Source organism: Myripristis murdjan, chromosome 9 (genome assembly GCF_902150065.1).
Source record: "Myripristis murdjan chromosome 9, fMyrMur1.1, whole genome shotgun sequence".
Classification (NCBI taxonomy): domain Eukaryota; kingdom Metazoa; phylum Chordata; class Actinopteri; order Holocentriformes; family Holocentridae; genus Myripristis; species Myripristis murdjan.
The window spans coordinates 26331809-26357101 of NC_043988.1; the positions used below are offsets into that span (position 1 = coordinate 26331809).

Below are 25293 nucleotides of genomic sequence, written 5' to 3' on the forward strand. Positions count from 1 at the left end.
TGCAATACCTTATACCTGTAGGACTTGACAACAATTCAAAAGTGCAATATCCCTTTGTATACATGGTGATGCACATTTTTAGACATAATGCACTTACATTTTTTACAGCTTTCTACACAATGCGCTTACTTTATGCATATTACACATACTTTTTTCTATTTCTTGTAATTTAATTCTTATCTTGAGAGTTTGAACAACTGAACTGGCCCTAATTTGGCCCTCGTGGTTTAATACAGTATATATGACTCTTGATTGTGAATCTGAAACGCATCCCTCAGCAGAAATCATGTCAAACGTGAGACAACTGCGCCCCCGTGTGGCTGACGCCGCCCGCGCAGCTGACGGTGACACAGCAGGAGGCGGAGGGGGCAGTCTGCCAGACCGGATCCTTCACAAGGGAAGAGGCCAGGGATAGCCAGCCAACCCCGGCTTCTCTTCTCTTCGGCTAACAATATTACTCCGTATTATCAGCCAGGGAGCCCGAACAGAGGGCTGCGTTACTGTTCGTAGGATGTCCCGTCATGAAGGTAAGAATAAATGTGCATAATGTAGCGTGAGCAAGTCAGGGCTTACCGTATATGCAGTCACGTTTGTCAGAGCACCGCTTGCTAACGTTAGCTAGCCAAGCGTTTAGCATCATCCTAGCTGTCGTTGGCTAGTGTTAGCATACCAGTAAAAGGTTAGACGTCTGTCGCGTTACAGTGTTGCGGGGCAGCTTATCGCTACAAAGCGTACGTCGCATTCATCCGTCCTTTACTTGCCGTTTGCATTTCACACAGTGCATATAGTGTGTGTTACTCGATCAAAACAGCGCTGACAAATAAGCGGAAGGAGCTAGCTAGCGTTAGCCGACTATGCTAGCACGGCAGCTAGCTTTATAGCAAACGTTAACGCTTGATAGGTTATAGGTTAACGTTAGCGAGCTAGTTTGGTAGGGGGAGTGCCGAGAATGGGAAACAGATAGCGTTGCTGAGGCGAAGCTTGTCATATGGTCAACATGCGCTAGTTTCATCTTCCTTCTTGGTAAAAGTTGGCCTGCCGAGCCAAGTCTTGCAAGCTAACAGTAACCTCGTCCTTGTGGCCAACCTTGTTGGCAATGAAGTTCGTGTCAAATTAACGCTAGATTATCAGCATTACCGGTGTTTGACTCAGCTGGTGTTAGCTGGAGAGTTGCGTTAGTTAAAGTTAACCCGGCATATTGGCTCATATAGCCGATTTATTTGTTAAATGTCCATCTGTTTCCCAGAAAGTAAAGGGTTTTGGTGCACGATTAGGCCCATACGGCCTCTATTTTCCACGTCTGTGTTGTTGTTAACTTTGCGGTCAGCAGTGTTTGTATCAGTAAGTAACTCGTGATTCAAGGCGGACTGACTGAATTTTACTGTCACCAACATCAATGTGACAGCGACTTGTTAGCTGCCAGCTACGCAGGATCAGGTTAACACTTACAGCTTTTCCAGCTAGCTATGAATGGAGATATGAGGGAGTTTAGACTGCCTGGTGTCATACAATACACCCAGGCTGCACGACTGTCGTAGTCAATCAAGAAATGCTTGGACTTGAACATAGTGGATATACCGCTTCTTATAAACATCACGTTAAACAATGTTGAGTGTGTTTTTGGAGGGCTCCCCTGTTGCTCTGTGAGCTGGATATTGTGTTGAGAGTTGCTTTATGAATGAGGCGGGTGGTGTGTGGAATTATATTTGAAACAGGGACACATGGCAGTCCAGTTTGTGTGTCACCAATGTGAGACTACAAGAAGATTGCTGTATGCAGCTGAGGAATGACTTTAATGTATTGAGCCTTGGGATGCACACAGTGATTGGATGTTGATGAACTCTGCCAGATATGCTCTTTAATTTTGATCAGCCAACTTGGTACAGGAAAATGCAAGACATTTGCAACACCTGTTTGTCATCTATTAGAATATCACAAAAAGCCAGCTGTCTGCTGCCACGGGAGAAAAAAAAATTCCCTGCTATTTATGTTTGCAGTATCTTACCTGTTTGCCTCTTTTTGTCAGGAGGCAATTACTCACTTTTCTGGGTATCTGGATGGGTAAAGGTATTTTTAAAAGTTAGATACATGCTAAAAGTTCATTGGAAACATTGAAAAATTAGACTCGCCAGGATTGTGAAAAATTGGTTTTAGCCAAATTTCACAGTGTAAAAAATTGGCCAGAATTGGTTCAGAAAATGTCCAATCATGACTACATCATGTAATGTGGAGGACGTGTTAATGTTGTTGCATGTTATCTTCCAGGTTTTTGGTAATATTGACTCTTACTTTAGCAACAAAGCATCATCAGTCACTACATTTAGGAGTAGTTACACATTACCAGTCAAATTACACAGTGCAGAATAACCCTACTGAGCATGACATGAGTATTAAATGGCAGACCTTTCCTTTCTCCTATCTTGTGTTATAATTTCTTATTATTTGTGTCTTACTCCAGGTGTAAGCTGTGATGCATGTTTGAAAGGCAACTTCAGAGGTCGACGATACAAATGTTTAATTTGCTACGACTACGACCTGTGTGCATCATGCTATGAGAGCGGAGCTACCACAACCAGACACACCACAGAGCATCCCATGCAGTGTATATTAACTCGAGTTGACTTTGGTAAGTCCTGACTGTAACTGTTTTTGTCAGCAGGCCTTAAGGTGGTAGTATAGTTGAGACAGTTGAATTTGCACACGGTGCTGTGAGGAAGATGTCTGTATTCCTTATGGCCTGAGGTTTGTTGGTTTTAGATGAGGCAGTTTGCAAACTGCAGGGTTAACATTGAGATACGAGATTGGAGAAAATAGGAAATGAATGTTCTAGTGGTGGTGACCCCCTAATTGCTCATACAAGTTTTTCAAAGGTTCCTTGCACAAATTGGGATTGTTGACACCCCGCTGGTTTGAGATTTCTCTGCAGGAATTTGCTGTCAGCTGCATGTCCTTTTTACGTCCCTGGTTGCATGGTAACATAAATCCACATATTCACCCACAACTTTAGCAGGTTTTGCCTCAAACTGATTTATCTTGGAAATAAGCAGAGTGGAGACAAATTCATTGTAAGCAGAGGAAATAAACCTGCAGCAGGTGCCCCAAAGGACATGAAAAAAAGCACAAGCAGTCATGTGACATTGACTGATTGCAAGTGCTTATGTATTGGGGGTGGTGAACAGAGGTATGCAGAAATTTTGACTAGTTCGGCTGGTCAGCCTGTGCACCTTGAGGCAATTAAAGCCAACACAACACTTTGTTTTAGTCGCAAACCGGATGCTTGCTTTTGCCCTCACTCTAAACTTTTTCTCTCCCTTATTGATGATATCCCTTTGGTTTGCACTACTGAATGCACCTGCTTTGTCTTATGCCCCACCCCACAGACATGTTCCACCAGAAAATACATCACATTTAGGGAAACAAGATGAGCTCAAAATGCTGTGTAATTGTGACTTTTATGTCGATGTTCTCTTTTCTTGTTTAATTGAGCACCATCACAGATAGGTTTCAGAAAATTATTTATAGCTGGGCAATTCATAACAAGGATGAACCACTAATAGCTATCTTTGCAATCTTTCCTTTTTTCACGTTTTTTGATGAAAAAGAATGTCATGTCAATGTTCATCTGACCAGAATGACAATGCCATTCTGGTCAGATGGAAGGCTTTTCTCAAATCACTTAGGAGTGGCTCGTCTGGCCCAAAGAGCACCTAGAGAGTTTGCTGCATTTCATTTGCATCCACTAGCATCTTGACTCCGAGTGTAGCCAGTATAATGAATCAGCTGGTGGAAAAAGTGGTGCTGTTATGATGCCTTGCCCCTTGAATATATATGTAAACAGATATGTGGAAAAATAGACACTCAGTAACTCAATTGTGTTCAAACAAACTTATACCATTTTACACACGTGTCCAGGTCCACCATTTTCCTGCTGCAAATGCTGTCTGTGTCCATGTGACACATGGCCCGTACACGGCACGCAGGTCACATTTCAAAATAAGACGCGTGTGCTAATACTAATGTATAGTTGTAATCCTGTAGCCTACAAGGCTGTTTACAGGGTTTGTTTGTGTTATCTATATTTTAGTGTGAAAGTGATACAGCAGGACTGCAGCCATGGCTCACTGATCAGGATTTCCCATTATTGTGACATGCAAAATAGGATTCAGGGTTCAGCCACATTGATCCATCAGATATTGAACAGAATTTCTGACTGATAATTTTTCTGTGTATTGGGCTGTAGTGTTGGCATAGGCAAAACTACAGTGTGGAGAAACATATCATGAAGGCTGCGGTCATAACAGTAACATATCATGAAAAATAGAAGAAACAGACTTTACAGTATAAATCAAACTGACCTGCAGTCATCCCATGATGATGCCAGGCTTGCTCAGATTGATCTTTCTTTTTGTAATCCCCTGTGTCCTACCGCTGGAATGATGTACACTGTGTTGTTTCAGTGTTTGCTGGTATTTTCCCCAAAACAAAAGTAGGAATGCCTCTAATTGGCTGAACAGATGGTAATGAATCCGTCTAGCCACAAAAAGTTCAACTGGGTTGAACTCTCTGCCTGTCAAAATGAATAGAAATCTAATAGAAATAAGGAGCACACATCATCAGCCCTGTCAGGACAGTAGAGAGTTCGCATCGAAAATAAATTGAGAAGACACACACACACATAATGGATCAGTGTGAACGCCTGCTTAAAGTTGGTGTAGAAATATTCCAGTTTAAATTCCATAGTGCTCAGTGTACATTTACTGAGATTAGGGGTTCATCTTTTAATCAGTCTCAAAGCTTTCGCCATGTAAAACATACAGGAAATTTCTCTTGGTCCAGGTGTCAACATAAAATCTAATAGAAAAAGAAAATGGGGGAAAAATACAGTATAAAGAATGTGAAGTTACGTCATGCTTCCTTGCATGTTGGGCCCTGGGCGCCATCTTCCGAGGATCACGTATGTAATCAAACTCCGTCTCCTTTATCCTTCCCGTTTTGTTTGGCTGAAAACTGTCAAAATCAACATGGCGGGGCAGTACTGCTGCAGGAAAGACTGCTGCAGCAGATCGCAATATCAAGCTGGGGAAAAATTGATCACAAAATATGTTTTTTCCTCATTCCTCATTTCTTTCCTCACTATGTGGAAAAAACTCAGGGCCACATATAGAGGAGAAAGAAAGGTTTAAAGGGGTAACCTTTATTGATCCCTATAGGGAAATTCTTTCACTGCATTTTGACCCATCCTAACTATCAGGAGCAGTGGGCAGCTAACGTGCAGCGCCCCCAGGGATCAAGTCCAGTTCTATGACTGCGCCTTGGTCAGTGGCACTGACAGGAGAATTAACCCAGCATACTGCTTTATTTATTTATTTATTTTGGATGGTGGGGAGCACCTGGAGGAAACCATCACAAACACAGGGAGAACATGCACACTCCACACAGAAAGACACTGCCCCGGCCAGGATAAATGAAAGGAAAATGAAAAAGGACCCTACTGGGAAAAACTCATTTACGTGCGAAACAAAGGTATGGAGAAAAATGAGGCTGATAAATTATAAAGGTCCTTAGGAGTTGGCAGCTCATAAGCTATCAAAACGACGTTTGATGACATGGGTGGCAGCTGTTAGAAGAAAATCCATAACATTCAAAAAAATTCCTTTGTTGATGAAAGTCTGCTCTCTACATTTTCAGTCAGGTGAGTTCTCTGGTTGGTAGCCGGTTGGATATGGACTGGTGTGCCTTGAACCTGGAGCGAATCACCTGGTCACTAACTATGGCCTAAAAACGTTAAGGCTTCTTATTTTTCTCTGCTCTGCAAGGGCATTTATGTAGTTCTCTAACCGGCAATGAGGGCTAGGAAGAGTGTCACCATACCTTTGTGAGTTGAACTGTGCTGTTCTCCAGCTTGTGAATTTGCAGATCTTGCACCCATCCACTGGAAAACTGTTCATCCTCCTCCAATGAGTTATAATTTCTGAACTCATGCAAAGTGTATGCACTTAAACCAAACACTAGTTAGTTCACAGTGTGCGGATATGTGAGTGGTGGTAATTCATCAGCTCCAAAATCCAGTCCTGAGCTACTAACTAATAAAGATCTATATCACTTAATCACCCATAATTTTTCTGGAAATCTTTCTTTTTGCGCTGAAATGTAGTTTTTTCCCAGTACGGTCCATTTTCATTTTCCTTTCATGCATCCATTTCTTCCCCTCTTGATCATAACTAAGCCATTCAGCTTTTTCTTTCTGAATGAAAGTGACAGGTGCTAGGTAACGGGTAGTAAACAAACATTCCTCGGAAGATGGTGAACGTGAGCTAGTGTGCAGCGTGGCGTGACGTCATCTTTGCATTCTCTGTTGGGTTTGCTATTCATTTGGTGTAATATAAGGACAATTTTGGAAAAAAAAACAGGAGCATATTGATTTCTACTGAAATAGCCTGGGTCATTTTCTTTTGATTTTTAGGTGACTGGTCCAATAACTCTGTGAGGACTGTTACAAATTGGTGCTGTGAAATCGGATGCACAGCAGCCTTTCACACATTGGAAACGTTGTTTTACAGTCTGCCAGGAAATAGTACAAACTGTTGCAGAAGCCACAACAGAAGATGCTGTTTCCTATGTCCCAGTGCCTAAAATGGGCTGGCAGTTAAACCACGCCAGACCACTGAAACTCATGTTGTTCATGTTGGTTCCCCGCCAGACCTGTACTACGGTGGAGAGGCCTTCTCTGTGGAGCAGCCCCAGGCCTTCACATGTCCCTACTGTGGCAGGATGGGCTACACGGAGATCTCCCTGCAGGAGCATGTGGCTGCCGAGCACACAGAGACCTCTACAGAAGTGGTGAGTTGGTGCTGGAGCCTCACATTCACCTGCCATTCTTGCCCCACTTGGATGTGTGAAGGTACTCGCAGACTTGAACAACCGAAAAAATGTCCATGTGTATTGTGCCCCTTTGGGAGAGCCTAGAAATCCTCACATGCCCCAGAATATTTTTCAACATTTATGACAGAGTAAATTTAATGAATATCTGAGAATGTTCCCTTTTATACTGGAGAATTCTGGGGGTCTGAATGTCTGAATTTAGCATATTGTCTTTATCACAGCTTACATAATTTCTGTTGCTGCTGTTCATATTTAGTCTAGAGTGTTAAAAACCTACTTCCTGATGTGAAGTGTTAAAACATGAAATGCAAGTGATGTCGGGTAAGCTGTGTGCCTGGTTAGAAATGCTGACCATATTGTTGACCATACTTACTTGCTAATAAGATGGTTTTGAATCACTTTGTTTGACAGAAAAAGGCTGAATGTAATTGAAGTACTTATAGTTGGCATCCTAGTAAATGTGGGAACTATGGATAATGTGGACCTCAACACACTACTGCATCTTGCATCTTGCTTTCCCTTCCTGTTTGAATATGGCATTTGTAGATATTTACGGTCTTGGTGTTTATTCCAGAGAATCCAGCCCTGCACCCACTGTTTACTGTTCAGTTTGATGAAATGTGCTGTTATTTTTGTGCTTGCTTTCTCTTCCTGTCGTACAGATCTGTCCCATATGTGCAGCACTGCCAGGTGGCGACCCTAATCATGTGACGGATGACTTTGCTGCTCATCTCACACTTGAACACAGAGCACCTAGAGACTTGATATCCTTTTCAAGTGTCTGTTTGCCCCCTCAAACTACAACTGTATTCTGGCTGCAGCATTTACGTTGACAGTTGGCCAATATTGAGAGCAGCAGTTGAATTCCGATTCCATTTTGTCTTTGAAGCAAAAGTAGAGATCCTTAGGTTTCTGTGTGGAAACTAGTGTATGTAGGGTTTTTGTGTTTTATGTTTTACCTTTACACAGCTGACCTGAGGGTGATGGAGGGTCACATCCAAATGAATCCGAAGCCAATCAATGTACTCTAGATTGCCCTTTAATTTTAAGATGGTATTGAACCGAGGTATTCGTTTAGTGACACGGACACATTTGGGGAGATATTTCTTTACATTTTGTTCACAATATTAAAGCCATTTGAACGTAGCCAAAGTTATTTCCATGTTTTGTGAAAACAAATTGGTAAGATGACATGTCAAGATTCTCAGCAATATTGCTAATGCCATTTCTCTACTGGGTTTCAGACGTATTCAGCTCTGACCAGTTGAGGCGAGCAGCAGGAGGGCTTTGCTCTGAGATGATGATCAGTTGCACACTGATTGCCACTGGCTCGGTGGTTTGTGGGAAGAGGGTGGACTAAGTGCATTCATCCTCCTGTTTTCCTACCACGGCTTCAAACAGGCAAAATGCCGTGATGACAGTGAATCATACAAGCATATAGCAAATGATTATGGCTTGGTTTTATCCACATCTTGCTGTTAACATTATACAATTTGTCCATTAAATGCCTGACATGCAGGACCACACAGGGTGTTTCTTCTCTAAACATCTATGGTTCCTTTGTTGGGTTTTCAACAGTTTCGTCACACAATTTCCTGCTGGTTTTCACATCAGAGTCTGAAGCCACAGCGTTCAAACTCTGAGAACATTTTTTTTTCATGAAAAGAAAATGTTTAAGTCTTGCTTAGGTTTTACAGTGAACACCGTTTACTGTACACATCATAATGTTGCCTTGAATCACAGTAATTTTTTTCCACTTAATTGTGAAAGACATTCTTTCCAGTGGGATTCGTTTCCTCTCTGATTCAGACTGATTATGTATTCCTGGGGACAAACTGGGTGGTCTGCTGTGTTTGTGAAAAAATGAAGGTGGCCTCAAGTGTATCAGTCAGCTACACCCTTTTCTAAAAATGTGCATATTATAGTTTTATTCCTTGACAATTGAAATCACTGATGAGATAAGAATTGATTTGTGACTGCAATCCATATAAGTACGAGCTGTTGTATGTCAGGAAAGCCAGGAGAAGAAACATTTTTGAAGAACTCAGATGCTGTTTGATATTGCCACTGCAGTCCAGCAGTGAACCATGTACATAAAATGGTGGACACCAGGTTTCATTACTGGTCCCAGGGCTAAGTGTTTCCTGTGGGTTGTGAGTAATAGAAATTTCTTCAAAAGTCAAGTTATTTGTAGATCCCTTTTCACAAAAATGATTATTACCATTGTGCTCTGCCAAAAATACAGGATGCAAAGACTGAAATATAAGTGATTAACCAAAAAAAAAAGAGCAACTACTTTTGTACGCGTGTTTGAAGGTGTCTCGTACCACCGGGCAGCATTTGGGCAGTCTGCCTGAGGAAGAAGTAAAGAGTCTACAGAGTCAGACTGTCTTGCTTATCAGCCGGTTCATCAGACCGGAGTGTGGTGTGAATGTGGAGGAGGAGAAGTGGCTGTGTTTTCATGTCAATCTGTGCATGTATTCCTTAATGGCGAGCTGTACGATGAGTCCAGTGGGGTGCGGCACGTGAGGAGGATGTTCCACCCTGGGCGTGGTCTGGGCGGTCCTCGTGCCCGGAGGTCTAACATGCACTTCACCAGCAGCACCACAGGGGGGCTCTCCACCAGTCAGAGCTCCTCACAAAGCTCCAGCTACAGCAGAGAGGCTATGGACCCCATAGCAGGTTAGTCACACAACACAGACGAGATACACATGCATGCTACAGACTGCGTAGGCTCGCTCCGAGGCACACAGCTGCCAAACAAGAAGCCATGCAGCTTGTGGCAAAAAACAAATACTTCTGTTCTCTCAGCTGCACAGGATATGGGCTGTTTCGTGGGTCAGAATGCACAATATATGAATTTGATAGGTAGTCACACAGACATGTATTTATGAATTGTCTTATTAGAAGCCGTACTATGCACATGGCTTAGAAAACTCACCATGCTATGTTCATATTTCAGTATGCACTTGGCAGGCTGCCCAGACAGTAAAGAAATGCGTGGGTAGAGATGTTGCCGTGGCAATTACTTGTTTATCCTATTCCCAATTTTAATCCGGTTCAGCGCCTGGCACTTGCCATGTCAGCTCCAGCTGTGCCATAATGAGTGGCCCTGCTCCAGTCTGCCTCACAGACAGGGCACTGGTCGATGCACCCCTACTCTCTAATGGCCTGCTGTACCTGCTGGGTGGTTGACCCGCCTGACAGACTGTTAGACTAACAAGCTCACTGGTATCACTCTGTCATACATACACTCAGACCATGTCTTCTGATTCCCACATGTGTTGTCTGTAGCACTAAGCAGGCTAAAGTTTGTTTGAATTTCCTTCACATCTAGATTAGACCTTGATAACCTCGTCCATTGCTATGTTATTATTAAGTTTTTTTACATGGCTTTATTGACTATTGGCCAGTGAGCACATTCAAGGGTCTGTATCTCCTACTTTTACATTGCTGTCAAAGGCAGAGGAGATTACCAAATCCCTCACTATGCCGGTTATGCAGTTGTGAATTTCTTCTGCTCTCAAATTGAGAGAAGGTCTTTAATTCCCCCCTCCCCAGCTGTCTGTAGCTTTCTCTGTTGCATATTTCAGGGATAGCTTGTGGGGTTGCTGTCATGTCTCAACTCTGTGAGGACCACTCTTTCAGGGTGCTCCTTTTAGCTCACACTTGTGTACTGGTGAAAACGAGCCAGAGAAGAGTGGCCCCGTGACCGTGGTTAGGCGCTGAACTTTCACACCAAGCAGAGCAGTGTGTCACCCTGGTCTCTTTAGGGTCATTTGGCAGGGTCAACTTACCCAAGTCAACCCTGTTAGTGATGGACAGCTAATATTTTTCACAGGTCCACTGATACAGTGTGAAAAGGGTATGAGGAGATGGTAGTGATCACATCCCAAGTATTAGTTGAACTTTCTGGTGTTACCAGGAAAACAGAGATATTGCTAGGAAGAAGATTTTTAACTCCAAAGGCCAAATGTATTAAAATGAATTTGAAGTGAATTGGCACTCCTTATGTATCAACCTAGGCAAGGTATGAGCAGGATAATGTCCTGTGGCAGGATAAAGTGTATGGTAAGCAATTTGAATAAATGTCAGACACAGCATCTCCTTTCTTCATGAGCCCAGACAGCAACCAGTATAGGAACTGATAATTAGAAGAACTGTGAGTAGACACTGAGTCCTGCTGTAGAAATCTCCCCTGCCTCTCACTGCCACACAAACACTCAGGAAGCATACTTGCTGACCACCGAAGAGACAGCTGGCTGGGTTTTGTGTAGGTATGCAGCCTTGCTGTGTATTTCTGTAACTATTTGTTAGACTTGGCTGGGTTTCTGACCAGATGATTGACTGTTAGCTTTTATATTAACCAGTATTGATGGTTCAGGGGGTGATGCAAGCTTGCAACACAGGGGTGAGTTATAAGACTGTTTCCTCATTCCTCCATGTTGGCAGTTCTTGCTCGAATGCATGTGTTACTGTTATTTATAGCTCCATCAGCAGCAGTATTTACACAACTCTTCGGTTTACTATCTTGAGCTGTCATTACTTTGTAGTAGCTTAACTACAGAGAGATGAGGGTAAGTTGTAATTTTATTTGTTGTTTCGTCTGCATCCTTGGATGCAGTGGCGATCCAGCTAAACTAGGCTTGCCCAGTCTTGTTTTCCTTCAGCCTCTCCACAACAGGTTCTGACGACGGGTCTCTCTGTTCTGTGTTCTTCCTCCAGAGCTCCTGTCCCAGTTGTCCGGGGTGAGGCGCTCTGCGGGCGGCCAGCTGAGTTCGGGTCCCTCGGCCTCTCAGCTCCAGCAGCTACAGATGCAACTCCAGTTAGAGCGTCAGCAGGCCCAAGCAGCGCGCCAGCAGCTCGAGACGGCCCGCAATGCCACCCGGGGTGGCGGCCGCGCCAATGCAATCCTCAACACCAACTCAGCTGCTGCCAACCCCAACCCCAACGCCAACCACAATACCAACCCCAGTCCCAACCCGGGCCCCCCTGAGCCCAATGCACAGCACACTGCACATAGCTCCCAGTTTCTACTCAGCAGGTTGGCCTGTTGTATTTATCTGTGATCACCCTCATTCTTGTAATCGTCTGAATTTGGGATGTTGTCTCTGCTGTTGCCAAATTTGTCATGTCTCTCTCCTTTACTCATCGCCTCGTTCTCATCACTGCTCACTTTGTCTTCCCCTCTCAGGCTGAGCGAACCTCGACTGTCTGAGTCAGAACGGCAGGCGTGCGAGGCCCAGTGGGCCGACCGGAGCCTGTTTGTGACAGAGCTGTTGCTGTCGACGCTGCTGCCTGACGAGGACGCCTCGGCTTCCTCCTCTGAGGATGAAGATGACTGTCACAGGCCATTGCGGAATTTTGCTGACTTCGAGGCCATGGGCTGTGTGGAGGTCATGACCTTGGACGTGGCACTGGAGAACCTGAACCTCAAGGAGACAACCCCCGCTACCAATACGATGAAAACAACAACTAAAACAACAACAACGAAGAAAGAGCCTCCCGCCCCGCCCCTTTGATGACATGGCCGCTCCCCCCCAAACCACCATTGTAACGGGCTGACCGCCGTGTCTGTCCAACTGCCAATGGATGAAAAACAGACTGCAGTTCTTTTTGGCTTTTTGTTTTGTTTTTGTTTCCTTTTTTTTGTTTTCTCAGTGATTGTCATTTCAGTTCTGTCGCTCCACACTCATCCCCATGTTTATTACGTTGTGTACATTGAATAAAAGTAGTGAGACGAGAGAATGTGAAAGTGAGCAAGCGAGGTGGGTGTGTGAGAGAGAAAGGAAAAATAACTATATAAATATATTATAGAAAAAAAAATTATATGAAAGTTGATAATCAATTCCACATAACCCGTGTTTCCTCTAGCAGGTGAGCAAGCATAGTTAGCTGTTAAGAGACAAACACGTCCTCACACACTCACCCAGGGAGAGGAGGCAGACTGAAACCTCTCCGACAAAAACGCTGCTGTGTATTTATAGTTATTAATTAAAGAAGTGCTTGGATGGTTTACCACAACTTAAGCATGAGCTTAAATCACCATGTGCCCATTTTTACAGTAACTGCACAGTCACTAGACGGGGAGGTCTTTCTCTGCTCAGACACCCGAATAACTGTAAATTTAGGGTGTCGTTTGCCACAACCGTGACATTTCTGCGCCACACACACACACACAGACAGACTGTTGGCCGAGTTTTGGTTACGTTCATATCCAGTCTCAGACCCCCCTCCCCCCCTCCCCTTTGTGTGACATCACCTGTATTGGGTCATGCGACCTTGCTTTATATCAACTGTGGGCACTTTGGTTTTGAATTGCATATCCAGAGAAGTGTCCATCCGTGTACACTACAGATGCTCTACATAAAGGCGATATACAACTCTGAGGCAAAGGAGATAAGTAATGGTAACAATCTCTTCAGTGTAACCGTTTTCATCCTTTTATAATGCGGAAGAAACACAACCCTGGTCTTGATACGGATGTTTTTCTTTTTGTTTTTTCCCTCTCTTTTCGTAAGACCAGACGCTACTCTCTCCAGCTTCCTGTGATCTGAAATTAATCCTCTCTCCATTGCTCATGAATGCAAAGATTATTCAACATGTGACTTGAAGGAGAGAATCCTGTATGCTCTTTCCATTTATTTCTCTCAGTAAGAAAACAAAACAAAAGATCTTTGTATGCCTCCACTGCTACCTTAAGAAATGCAATGTATGTTTTTGGCTCAATAAACAAGCCAAATCACAGGGTAAACCTTTCAGTTTGGAGGACAATAAAAATGTTTTGGATGGAAATGAACTAACCCAATCCTGCTCTCTGGTTTTTTTGTTGTTGTTTTTTTTCTTTTGTTTTCTCAGTTGCTAATTTACTGGCTAGCATGTACAGCGTATGGTTAAAAAAAAAAATAATAAAGGAAACACTTATATGAAATCTCACAGGTCAAGTTCAATCTTACAAGTAGTCTCATCTGATGCATTTCTTCCTTCACAGCAGCAGTGCCACCTTCAAGTGAAATGCTCAAAATAAAGCACAAGTGGATGGAGAAGTGTGATGATGACAGAGAGGAGTAGTGTTCATGCCGGTGTAGATTATGCAATGATGTCAGAGTGACGGCTGATGTCATCTGGACTTGTGACAGGCACAGGAGCTTCACAGTCACGTTCTGGATCCCAAACTAAAAAATCACATTTGGTTTGAAGCAAGCCCAATTCGGTTCCTGCTGTCAGTCTACGTACGCGGTGTGACAGCAGCTTTTTACACCCAGACACAACTGTGATGAGTCACATCTTCCTTTTAGTGCAGAGGCACTGACGGCATCTTTGCATGATCTCACCTTGGGCACCAAACGCCAGGACGCCATTGCTTCTGATTAACGTGTGTGTGCTTACTATTTCAGAATCAGGCTGACGGTGTCCCACACTTTTTACCGTATGACAATTTTCTTGTTTGTAGTGCCAATAAATGCCTCCAAACGACGTTCTCTTTCTGTGAACTCAGTCAACCTCGCACTGGTGACCTTCAGTCAGTGCAGCTGCGGTTGTTGAGGCTTATCGCTGTGTGCCTTTTCTTGGAAGACCGTGTGTTTGAACAGGGGGAATAAATGCTAAACTAAGTAAATATGTGACATTACAGCTGCCATTTCGGGCAAATTGGTGGCACGGGGTTATTAAGCCCATTGACGTGTGTTTTGTTCATAACAGGCAACATGCATACTGGTGGTCTGCGTTGTAAACATGAAGCAGCCATATCTAACATCAGCAAAATCAGTGGGACGGTAGTTTTTGAGCCTTTTTGGTAACTTTGTGAGAATTTAGTTATTTGTCATGCAGGTCAGATATTCCCACCAAAGTCTGATCTACGGGACAAAAGCCTATTTCACTGAGGACAAACATAGGTGTTGTCTATCAAAAAAATATTCTTCTAATTCACATACATCAATTAAACTACTTTATCAAAACAACTTAACAGAACAAAATTGTTTTTAAAGCAAATAAGAAAAGTTGCATTAGTGCAGTATGCAAGAAGCAAATAATTCAGAAACATATGCATTTAATAAAACAATAACCAGAGCGATAGTGTGCGGTGTGTGTGTGTGTGTGTGTGTGTGTGTGTGTGTGTGTGTGTGTGTGTGTGTGTGTGTGCATGGAGCAGAGACTTCTGTTACAGTAGAAAAAGCTTAAGTTGCGTGGCATTAAAATGTTCAGTCTGTTTGATTAATCCTGCGGTTCCCTGAGGGAAGTGGGTTGGATTCTCTCCACAAATGAGGAAAATCTGAGTTCAATGGCTGCGTGTGGCATTCAGAAGTAGAAGCGTTACTATAAATAAGGTTTATAATACAGCAATTGCAGTGGATTTTCAAAAACACCGTGTGACCAAAGTGGTTTAATGATCTAAATCAGGCTTAATGGTTTAAATCAGGGATGGGTGACCATGTACCGCAAAGTGCTGAGAGCCTGCAGGTTTTCCAGTCCAGCCAACCAGGACTGTCTCTCACTGGCATGGGAACACGGCTCATGGCTGATTGCCTATCCCTGCTTGAAATTATCCTTGCTGTTTGTGGTGAAGCCTGTTTTCATCATTCACTAAACCTATATCTGGGGCTCAAGGGGGGGAGACATGTTTTTTTCTCAACACTGCAGTAGCCATTCTGTCTCATACTTTAAGTTAACCACAAAAACAGGAAATCACAGTTCTGAAGTTCTTATGTCTAATAAACGGGGGCCTCAAACCCAGTGTGAAAAATGTACCTTGCACCGTTTGAGATGCTGTTACGATTGCTGCAATGCTGACGAGCAACAAGAAATGCCAGCCATTATCCCCCTGAGTATAAATTGTGCCTCCTGTTCATTATGTGTTGCATCAAACCAGCAGCCCTCCGTGTTCAGCACAGTCACACTGCTGGCAACCTAAACAAGTGCAATGTGTGCCAAGTCACTGAGTTATTATCTGTGCTATACGGGCCTGCAGCTGAAAGGACCTGGCAGATTTATTGAAGTGGAAGCCTTAAAGTTAGCTGGTTGCCGTAGGAAACCAAACACATGCAATCAGCGGTAAGGTAACCAGGAAGCTGAACGCTGTGGCAGACAATGCCTGTGCGTACTGGCCATATATAAAGTCAGCAATAAAATCTAAGTTTTCCACTAGACTACACAGATTATCAAGCACATTATTGCCTTTGTCTAAAGATTTCTATATGGTGATCAATCAACAGTAAGTAAACAAATAAAAAGGGCACTATGCAGTTGAAATTTTGTCATTTGGAGTTATGATTCTGTGATTTCACTAATGGAAGGCCCTTAATAAATTACTAAGCGGCAAGAGCAGCCACATGAAGAAATGCTTTATGTGTTATGTGTTTCCTGCTCGCTGTGCAACTCATGTCTTTTAGCTCAAGCCCAGTGCCCCAGCCCCATCAGTCTGTAAAATAAGACACACAACTCAGAGACATTTAGGTACTCTTTGTAATTTTAATTCCCATAATTTAATTAGTTTAAATGCAGACATTTTTTTTCACTAAAATTTTTAAATAAAACAACATTACAGTACGATATATGCAAATCAGAAGAGCTTTAAGATTTTGTAGAAGCCCAGGCTACTTTTTCCTTTCTTTTTTTTTTTTTTTTTGATACATTTTTGTATTTTTTTTCCTCTGAAGGACTGGACAGTTAAATAGCAAACAGTAAAAAGACAACACAGAGCTGTAAAGCCTGCAGGCCAGCCAAGGAGCACAGTCTATTACAAGACGAACCGGAAAACTAGCTAGAGACAGCACGCCACATCCAGATGAAGGTCAAAATTGATGCCCTTCCACCTTGGTGAGGTGGTGGTAATGCCACGCAAACAGGAGAGGGCGCCATTACACCAGGTTAGGTGGACCTACACAACCACTGAGTGACAGCAATGTAGTAGCACCTTCACAAGAAACAGCTTTTATTGCACATTCAGGGAGAAAACACTGCACATTCTGTTTCTGTAGTGATCTCTAGAGAGGGGCGAACAGTTACGCTGCAACAGAGGCACGGTAACTCCCTCAATGGCAATCACACCACTGGATTCATACTGATGAGTTGATACTGATTGGTCAAAAATGCTGTCCCTCTCTATCTTGAGCAGTGCATCCCTTTCGGCCTATCAGGACTGAGAATGCATGGAGGAAAAAAAAAATGACTGTGTGGGTTCCAGAGGGGGTCTGCAGAGCCTGGTGGTGTACTGATTTGTGTGCCACATAAATCAGAGAATCGGACATCTGAAGGGCTGAGGCTTGTAAAGAAACCTCGCAGTCCAACATGGAGGGACACGGAGGATTTCAGCCTTTGCTTGACCAGGCAAAGCAAAAGAAAAAAAAAAATCCCATGCAATGGAGCTGAATCTTATGAATTTTACAGATAATTTTTTTTTCCGAGTTGTTATTCCTTTTTAGAAAGAGACAAAGATGATTTTGCAAAGTGAGAAGGTTACAGTAATTCATGCCCAAGCCAAATGGACTGCACAATTCACACTTGATTGAAAAATGATGGGAAAGTATGATCTATATTAGGCTAGACACCTTGTGCATGATGGGATTTTTTTTTTAAATGGTCCATTCTTGCATTTATATTGTAATAAGAGTCTATCAAGAATCTCACACCGCAGGTCTGTGCAGCCCCCTGTGCAACACACCACTTCGAAAAAAAGGAAAAAGGTATGAGCTTCAAGAGTGGAGGTCAACTGTCAAGACGAGGAACCCCCTCCCTCCCACACACACACACTTTTTCAGCTTCTCAAAAAAAATCAAGATTTATTTCCATAACTTTTCTTGTTTCTACTGCTGCCCATTCCCAGGCCTCCATCGAGGAAGGAGTCCTCAGACCGTCCCACAGATCCGTTTTCCTGGTTTTGGCAAGGCGCTGACGTCCCACTCTCACAGTTCATGATGAAAGCAGTAGGGAAACAAAATTACAAAGTGTTTTCGTCTAAAATTCAAAAATAAAAATGGTAATTTAAAAATCTGATCTATTGGCAACCGACACATCAATCTACATGTTAAAAGAACACACTGGGCTGAGCGGGTCTGTGGCACATGGCACCAGAGAGAGGAAATAAGACCGTCTGCCAGGGTTTTGTCACGATCAGTCTTATAACTCGCCGACTTCCCATCGAGCCGCCACGTGTCCTCCAAAGTGTCTGGTAGCTCACCCAGATTAAAACTCAGATATGGTAGAAAAATATATAGTCTTGATGAAATTTCTCTATTTATTCTCTTCATTATTGAATTGCACCCATACATGTAGTGTTAACGTGTTGTAGTAGCAGTGTAAAGTGACTCTGGGATCATGATTAGCACTACTACTACGTCAAAACAAACAAAAAAAAAAACAAAAACAAAAACGAGGACATTGAGTCATTTCGCGCGCACACTTGCTCGCTCGCTCGCTCGCTCGCTCTCTCTCTCTCTAGACACTTCTGGTTATTTTTTTTCTTGCACTTAAATTCATGGTTAATAGTTTGTCTTTCATTGGCATCATTAGGCAACAGTTTTTTTTTTAAGATACTCTACGAAATGGTTACGATGTAAACACCACAGTACTTAATTATTTACTGTATCTGCACACAGTAAAAACACAACGTTACAAGGCAAGTGGCCACTTAAGCATAGATTTGTTCATGAGGAAAAAAAAAAAAAACAAAATTAAGAAACACACAACAAAGAAAAGAACCTGCAACACCTCACGTTGGGTTTGTTCAAATAATAATAATAAAAAAAAAGAAAAAAAAAGAAAAAAAAAAGCTTTAGATTTTGTTCATCTACAGGTCAGGTGACCCGGTTGAAAAGCTGGTGATGATCAGTTCCTATCCCCCCGATGCCATCTCAATCAAAAATAATGATCCTTGTGATCTCTCCATGACCGAGTGGCTTCTACACCCCGACACTGGGCCGCTGTAACTTTACCCCGTGACATTAAGTGACATCTAACCACGCCGCGTTCGCCGATTTCTAACCTTTAGCGCTTCAAGATGCAAATTCAGATAATCATCGGCCTCGGCGCTTTTCCCCTTCAAAGAGCCCGTTTTTGAATGGCTACACATGCGGCTGGAGCTCAATCACAACTCAAGTCAGTCCCGCTCTCTCGGCCTACCGAAGTGTGGCTAAGTGTGTGTGTGTGTGTTTGTGTGTGTGTGTGTGAAGTTGTAAGGAAACAAAGTTTGGCTGAATCATGTTTGATATGACACGGCAGACCGCCGCCTGACATGATGGGGCTCGGAAACAGGGGCTACGCTGGAGAACCGCCTTTGATTTAGCACGATATGAGACTGAGATTAAGGACTACAGGCTGATAAATCCAGGATTAAAGGACAGTTTGCTTCACTGGCAAACAGAGTTAGGCGATGTGAGATGTTCTGAATATGGGCACTGCAGAGGTCAGGAGGCCTCGGTGTTAGGGAGCACACGGCGGCTCCTGTGGTTAAACCTTACGACTACAGAGGTCATCAGAGGTCACACGCGGGACCTCGTCCGTGTGCATATGTGTCTCCCTCCGCCGGCCCCATCCCTCCCCAGATTTTGGCTTCGGCTGCACCTACACATCACGATTCTACATGAACGTTGGCATGCTGATATGGCGACGGGTGTCTCAGCTTAACTTTGGCATGGTGCGACTCTCTTCGACTGTCTCGCCTTTCCGGAGGGAAACGCGTCAAGCTTGGAGAACTTTCTGTCAATACTGTCGAGTCTGCAGGAAAATTACCGGCACGATAAAACTGGAAGAAATGGCGTATCCCCTGAGGGTCATCAGCAAAGTGGCTGTTATTTATTTATTTATTTTTTTGTCTGTTGTGAAGAGGTCAGATCATTTTACTTGCACTTTAAACGCCGCTTTTAGATGAGAGGAGCTTTTACTGGCAAAAGTTCAACGCGGTCAATGTTCTTCTGTCGACCTCAGAAACCCAGCAGCCAGCTGATAAGCCTGTGTGTGTGTGTGTGTGTGTGTGTGTGTTTCTGCCTTAGTGTCAGGGGTGATGCATATGTATGACATCATGAAGAGGCGAGGCAAACAGGCACCTCTGATACAACGTTAAGGAGATGAAAAAAAAAACAAAAACATTATGGCCCCCACCCCTCCCCCTCAAATTCTTGAGGACAGTATTTACAGTACAAATTACAGTATAGTACATCGTTAAAAAATATGATATCCATCTCTAAAACATAAAGGAGCTCTTGATATAATCACCTCTTCTTTTACAAATCAGGTTTTCGATAGTATCATGTAGAAAATGAAAGCAGACCGACAGCCCACCCCCCTCCCCCCCTCCCCTCTCTGAGGCTTCCTCTCTGTTGGCCCCAGTTGTACCTTCCTGGCTAGCATGTTAGGATGAGATGAAGGATGGGTTGGTTGACCACACGCACGTCTTTTTTTTTGTGTGTTTTGTTTGTTTGTTTGTTTTTTTTTAACCGTAAAGCAAGCTGCAATACAACAAACCACACTCAGTTAATCCAATATTACAGTATTTACAGTTTTCTTCTTATTTTTTTTTTCCAGAATAGTAGGTACTGGACCATCTATGCTACCTGGGTTTGCAGGCAGCAGGAACGCAAAGGATAAATGTTTCTAGATATGCAGGCATGTCACTTATTTGTGCAAAATTAACCTGTTATTGTGTTTTTTGTTACTTTTTTGTTACCATTATTACTGGTGTGTTTTTTTTTTTTTAAGTCCATGTTTTCTAATGAGGAAACAAGGAAATTGCTGCATTCATTTCTCCAATCCACCACATTAAAAATCGGCTATCGATAAACCCCTATTATTGTCTTATATGTACAGCAGGTTGATTGGTAGGATGGACACATTGGATACACACTTTCTTATGCAAAGAAAAAAGGATAAAGAAAAGAGAATAAATTAAACAAAAACAGATCGGAAACTCCAATGAGTTAAAACGATCTCTGGACTACTGAGCCAGGCAGCATGTGAACCAACCCTCCTCACCCTCCACAGTACAACCAAGTCCGTCTCTTTACCTCTCCTCCCTCTCTTGTCCCCTCCTTCTCTTCTTTCCTGTCTCCTAACTCCTTCATCCTTCATCCATTCCCTCTCTTCATTTCCCTCCGCTATCTGCATCCTTTTCCTCTGTCTGCATGCCTTCGACACTCGAGCTCTAATTTTCCTCCAGGTCTCTCTCTCTCCCTCTCTCTCTCTCTCTCTTCCTCTCCCTCCTCCGCTCTCCCTCCCTGCCTAGCGCCCTCAGACGTAGGGCAGAATGCAGTAGACGAACAGGGCCATGATGGCGGCGCTGAACAGGCCGGCCACGGGCACTGTGACGAACCAGGCCAGGAAGATGTTGCGGAAGAGGCGCCAGTCCACCGCCTTCTGGGAGCGGATCCAACCCACGGCCACCACCGAGCCCACCTGGGTTCCCAGCGAGGGGGGGAGAGAGAGAGAGTAAAACAAAACAATCAGCAGCGGCACAGAACAAATCTCTCAAATGGCAAGGTCACTGAGACACTGAAGAGCTGCGGGTTGTCCAGGCTTTTCCTCCAGTTTAATTTGATAATTCGCCCACTTGATCGGCAACTATTACACTCCTGCCTGCTCAGGAGGAGGACCGCACTTCCTATTATCTGTTATTTTCCGAGGGGGAGGGTGTTTTTATCGCACGCTATGAGGGTTTAAATCAGGACAGGGTGTGTCATCCTGCTTTGTTTGTTGTAGACCATGAGCCTGTAAAGCCCTTTGAGACTGTGAATTACTGGTGGCTCTAAATAAACTTGAACTTTCTAGTGGTCCTGTGGTCTTATTCATGGGACCTTTTCACCTCATAAAATCTTGGGGACTTTTCTTCTCTAAATAAAAAAAAAAACAAAAAAAAAAGAGGTTTCCTGTCTGCTGGAATCCTTTGACCGGCTGCCTGGGACTTTTGAAATCTCATCACCGTACGATGACGTCACCACGCTCGCCACACTGTGTTTTCAGCTGCATTTTCAAAGATGGACATCGCAGCTTTTGATTCGTCAGCCTCGTATTTTCTCCAGCCCCTTTTTTTTGTCTGCCACAAGCAGATAAAAGTCACATGTTAGAGACCCCGGAGGAGGTTGGCTAACACATGGTCGTGGAGCTATTAGGCCTATCCAGGGTGTTTCGGGTGACATAACACAACCCTGGCGGTCACACCGGAGGTCGTCTCTTGGGCAACACTGGCTGTGAACAGGTGGCTGCTTTGCTCCGTGTGCAACTTGGCCATCACAACAGAAAGCATGATTCTTCTCTATCTGACCATTACTGTCCTCTTATAAATCTTAATCATCTGATTTGCACAATAGCTAACGATGAAAGCAGGCTCTAGTGCTTGTTGACAAAATAGCCAGCTGGATAATTATTCTGGCGCACAAAGCCATGCAGAGCCCAGCTGATTTTTTTGGGCTGATACACCAAGGGATTCTCTGGGGTGGAGAAAAGCACCAGAGGCATTTGGGCTAAAGACAAGACGAGCTCCTGTGTTGACAATTTGGGAACAAATCTTACTCAGACTATTTATTTTTAATGTTATTAGCCAATGTTTGAATGGATCGATAGTCAAATGACAGGAAGTTTGTTCAAGTAGCATCTCCGTTTTGTTGCATATTAAAATTTGTAAACGAAGCCTCTTTTCAAAAGTAATTCAATCGGTGGAGAGATGTCCCCCTGTTGGTTTTGTCAACACGATGCAAACATAAAAAGTAGATCGACAAGTTATGCAGGCGGCCCTAAGTGAGATTCAACACAAGAGTTCAAACTCAGTGTCTTCTTTTCAGTTACCTGTTGAAACTCACTCTTACAGGAAGACTTTTTATTAGGAAATCTGTTGTTTGTCTGTTTCTATGTCTCTTTTATCACTTTTATTTCACTTTTTATTATACACTTTGTTTCATCAGCTCTTATGTTTTATTTGTGTTTTTGCTGTTAAAATCCTGACTTTGCACATCAATTTATCATGTTCTGTACTTTGGACTTTGTAACTGCGTCTTGAAAAGTGCAATACAAATACAGTTTATCATTATTATTTGTAGCAATGGTAGTAGTATTTATTAGTAATGGGTCAAACCAGGAGTTTCAGGACACAACTGGACAGAAAAGCCTGTACAAACCCTTTCTGCTCCTCATGACCGCCTGGGCCAAAACCATGTCTGGGTTAGTCAGAGCAAGCTGATTGGAGCACTCGTCACTCACTGAATTCAAGTCTAAACATGGAAGTCTGAAATCGGCAGTTCTGATGTTAAAAAAAAAAAGTGCTGTCTGCTGCATGAGGCTATACATTTACAACAAAACATTTCAGCAGCTCCTCAAGTGTCCACAAGTAATCTGATTACTTCTGCATATGTCAGACTTCCAGCATGTACACCCTTCACTCACCTTAACAATCAAAACTAGAGCTAAATGAGGATCACATTTTTTTTTTTTTTTTTCAAAGAGGAAAACGTCTCAGTTCTATTACATTTATGGCAATTTAGTGTGTTGGAGTGGCAGCTCCAAGGTCACATGACCACCATGTGCAGTGACTGGTTCCATGACAGTGCAGGTGGGCGGGGCTTAAGGTGCATTAGCCTGCTCTTATACGGCCAGGGTAACTGGAGACGGCCTCTGTTGCACTGCAGCTAAATCTGGAAGGCCGGGTCAAGAGGGACTCGGCATGTTACAGTCATACTGTTACTCAAACTTAAACTAATTTATCCTGTAAAGAAAGAAGGCAGTCAGATCTGCAATGAGCTACAGGATAATTTCGCCTCTAAAAAAGGGAATGCTATAAATGTTTTGACAATGACAAGGGAATGAGAACAGCAACTCTGAGCTGAGGCTTAGCATGTAACAATAGCACTGACTTGAATTGCATGTAGTTCACATGAAATCTTTGGAAAATCCATCTTGCATGTGACAGTGCCTAAATTTGTGGCTCAGGTGGTTTGTGGACAGCTATGTGCAGCATTTCAGGCATGCGGCAACAAAACGTGAACTGAGTGTAACCTCAGCATTTTGTTGACTGTGCCTCTGGAGCTTTCGAAACGAGTCACTGTACATAATCACACTATAGTGCGGCACACATCGGGGGTTTGGCATCCATTCGGCTTTCACTCTACTGAAATTATGGAAACCACATGCATAAAATGCATCTGGACAAAATTGAGTGAAACGACCGACTGGATGCCCGTAGCTGCTCTCTCTCACGCACACAAACACCCTCACGCACATCTGGGATAGCTCGTCAGGCGTTGTAGGCTTTTTTCTGAACACTAACACACACTTTGGGCCCTATCTTGCGCCAGACTCCCTAAACCCGCTATTTGCGGATTTAGGATTTAGGAAGAGGCGTTCCCCCGTAAAAGTTGCTATCTTGTGCACCTCCCGCTATCCGCAAAACACCTCCGCTACCCGCTATATTATGAATAGGTGTGTTTTGGGCGTTACGCCAGTTAAACCAATCAGTGTGCCAGGTGCCATTGCCTTTAAGGGCAGGCTGCGCTATCCTAAATCCTAAATCCTAAACCCGCAATGAAGAGAGGGAGGTAGATTTTCTCAGGGCTTCTACTGAGGCTAAAGCAAGTTGGCTTTATATACATATTATATATTATATTATAGGCGAGTTAATTCGGGAGGTGGAGCCACATGTGCCCAAGTGGACGTGTCACAAGGTTGTACTGATATAGTAAAATCCCGGGTCACACCACACACACACAAGAGGCAGAGGTGGAACTATGTGTAAACTAATTTATTGACAAGGTAGATTGGGCAAATAAAATATTAAAAATAAAAATATAGCACAGCTGCTGGCTTATGATAAAACAATAAACGTGCTGGCGTAAGTGTCCAATTAAAACAGTCTTTCCTCTAAACAGTCTATATGAATAATATACTCAGTCCATTCCGGCGGCGTCCCGGTATCAGTCCGACCGTGTGTGTGGCGAGGCTCCGTCGGGGCGCGCATTGAAGCCGCCTGGACGCGCTCTCCTAACAGCCCACACTTTAGGGATAGCGGATAGCGGGTGGTCCTGACCACCCGCTATCCGCTATCCCTAAAGTGTGTGCGCAAGATAGCAACTTTAGGGATAGCGCATGAAACACGCCCACGACGCACCTCCAGGCGCAAATGATGCAGTCGGCATAACGGATAGCGGGTAGCGGGTGGCGCAAGATACCGTTTAGGGATAGCGGAAGCTCCTAAATCCGCAATTTGCGGGTAGCGGGTCGTGGCAGCGGATAGCGGGTGGCACAAGATAGGGCCCTTAGTGTTTTCGATATCACTTTTAGCAATCTTACGGTTTATCTTTTAAAATAAAGACAAACAGTTTCTTAAAAAATATGATTACAAATCAACATGAGAGATAAATAAGAATCTTTCTTATTTATCATTGGCCAACAACCTCTGTGGATCCCCAAGACACAATCAACCTCATCAATCAATCA

The 25293-nt window shown here is 43.5% G+C and overlaps 2 protein-coding genes across 2 annotated transcripts in view; one reads left to right on the forward strand and one right to left on the reverse strand.

The window, feature by feature from the left end:
* Nucleotides 1-371: 371 nt before the first annotated feature.
* On the forward strand, nt 372-13868 carry LOC115365376 (E3 ubiquitin-protein ligase KCMF1-like). The gene is made up of 7 exons (XM_030060348.1): nt 372-527; nt 2459-2626; nt 6701-6840; nt 7545-7646; nt 9384-9564; nt 11608-11926; nt 12077-13868. The coding sequence occupies exons 1-7, from the start codon at nt 512-514 to the stop codon at nt 12402-12404; spliced, it is 1254 nt and encodes a 417-aa protein (XP_029916208.1). The 5' UTR covers nt 372-511; the 3' UTR covers nt 12405-13868.
* A 2527-nt stretch (nt 13869-16395) lies between these two features.
* slc20a2 (solute carrier family 20 member 2) overlaps nt 16396-25293 on the reverse strand; it is a 51370-nt gene continuing 42472 nt past the window's right edge. Inside the window, 1 exon segment of the mRNA XM_030060345.1 lies at nt 16396-21267. Within this exon segment, the coding sequence (XP_029916205.1) occupies nt 21103-21267 (165 nt within the window). The 3' untranslated portion in view covers nt 16396-21102.

What these genes read in the sequence shown, in the direction of transcription:
- LOC115365376 (XM_030060348.1), top strand. An exon ending in CAGAGACCTCTACAGAAGTG is followed by an intron (nt 6,841 to 7,544) that starts GTGAGTTGGTGC and finishes CCTGTCGTACAG; the next exon opens with ATCTGTCCCATATGTGCAGC. An exon ending in TCCCAGTTTCTACTCAGCAG is followed by an intron (nt 11,927 to 12,076) that starts GTTGGCCTGTTG and finishes TTCCCCTCTCAG; the next exon opens with GCTGAGCGAACCTCGACTGT.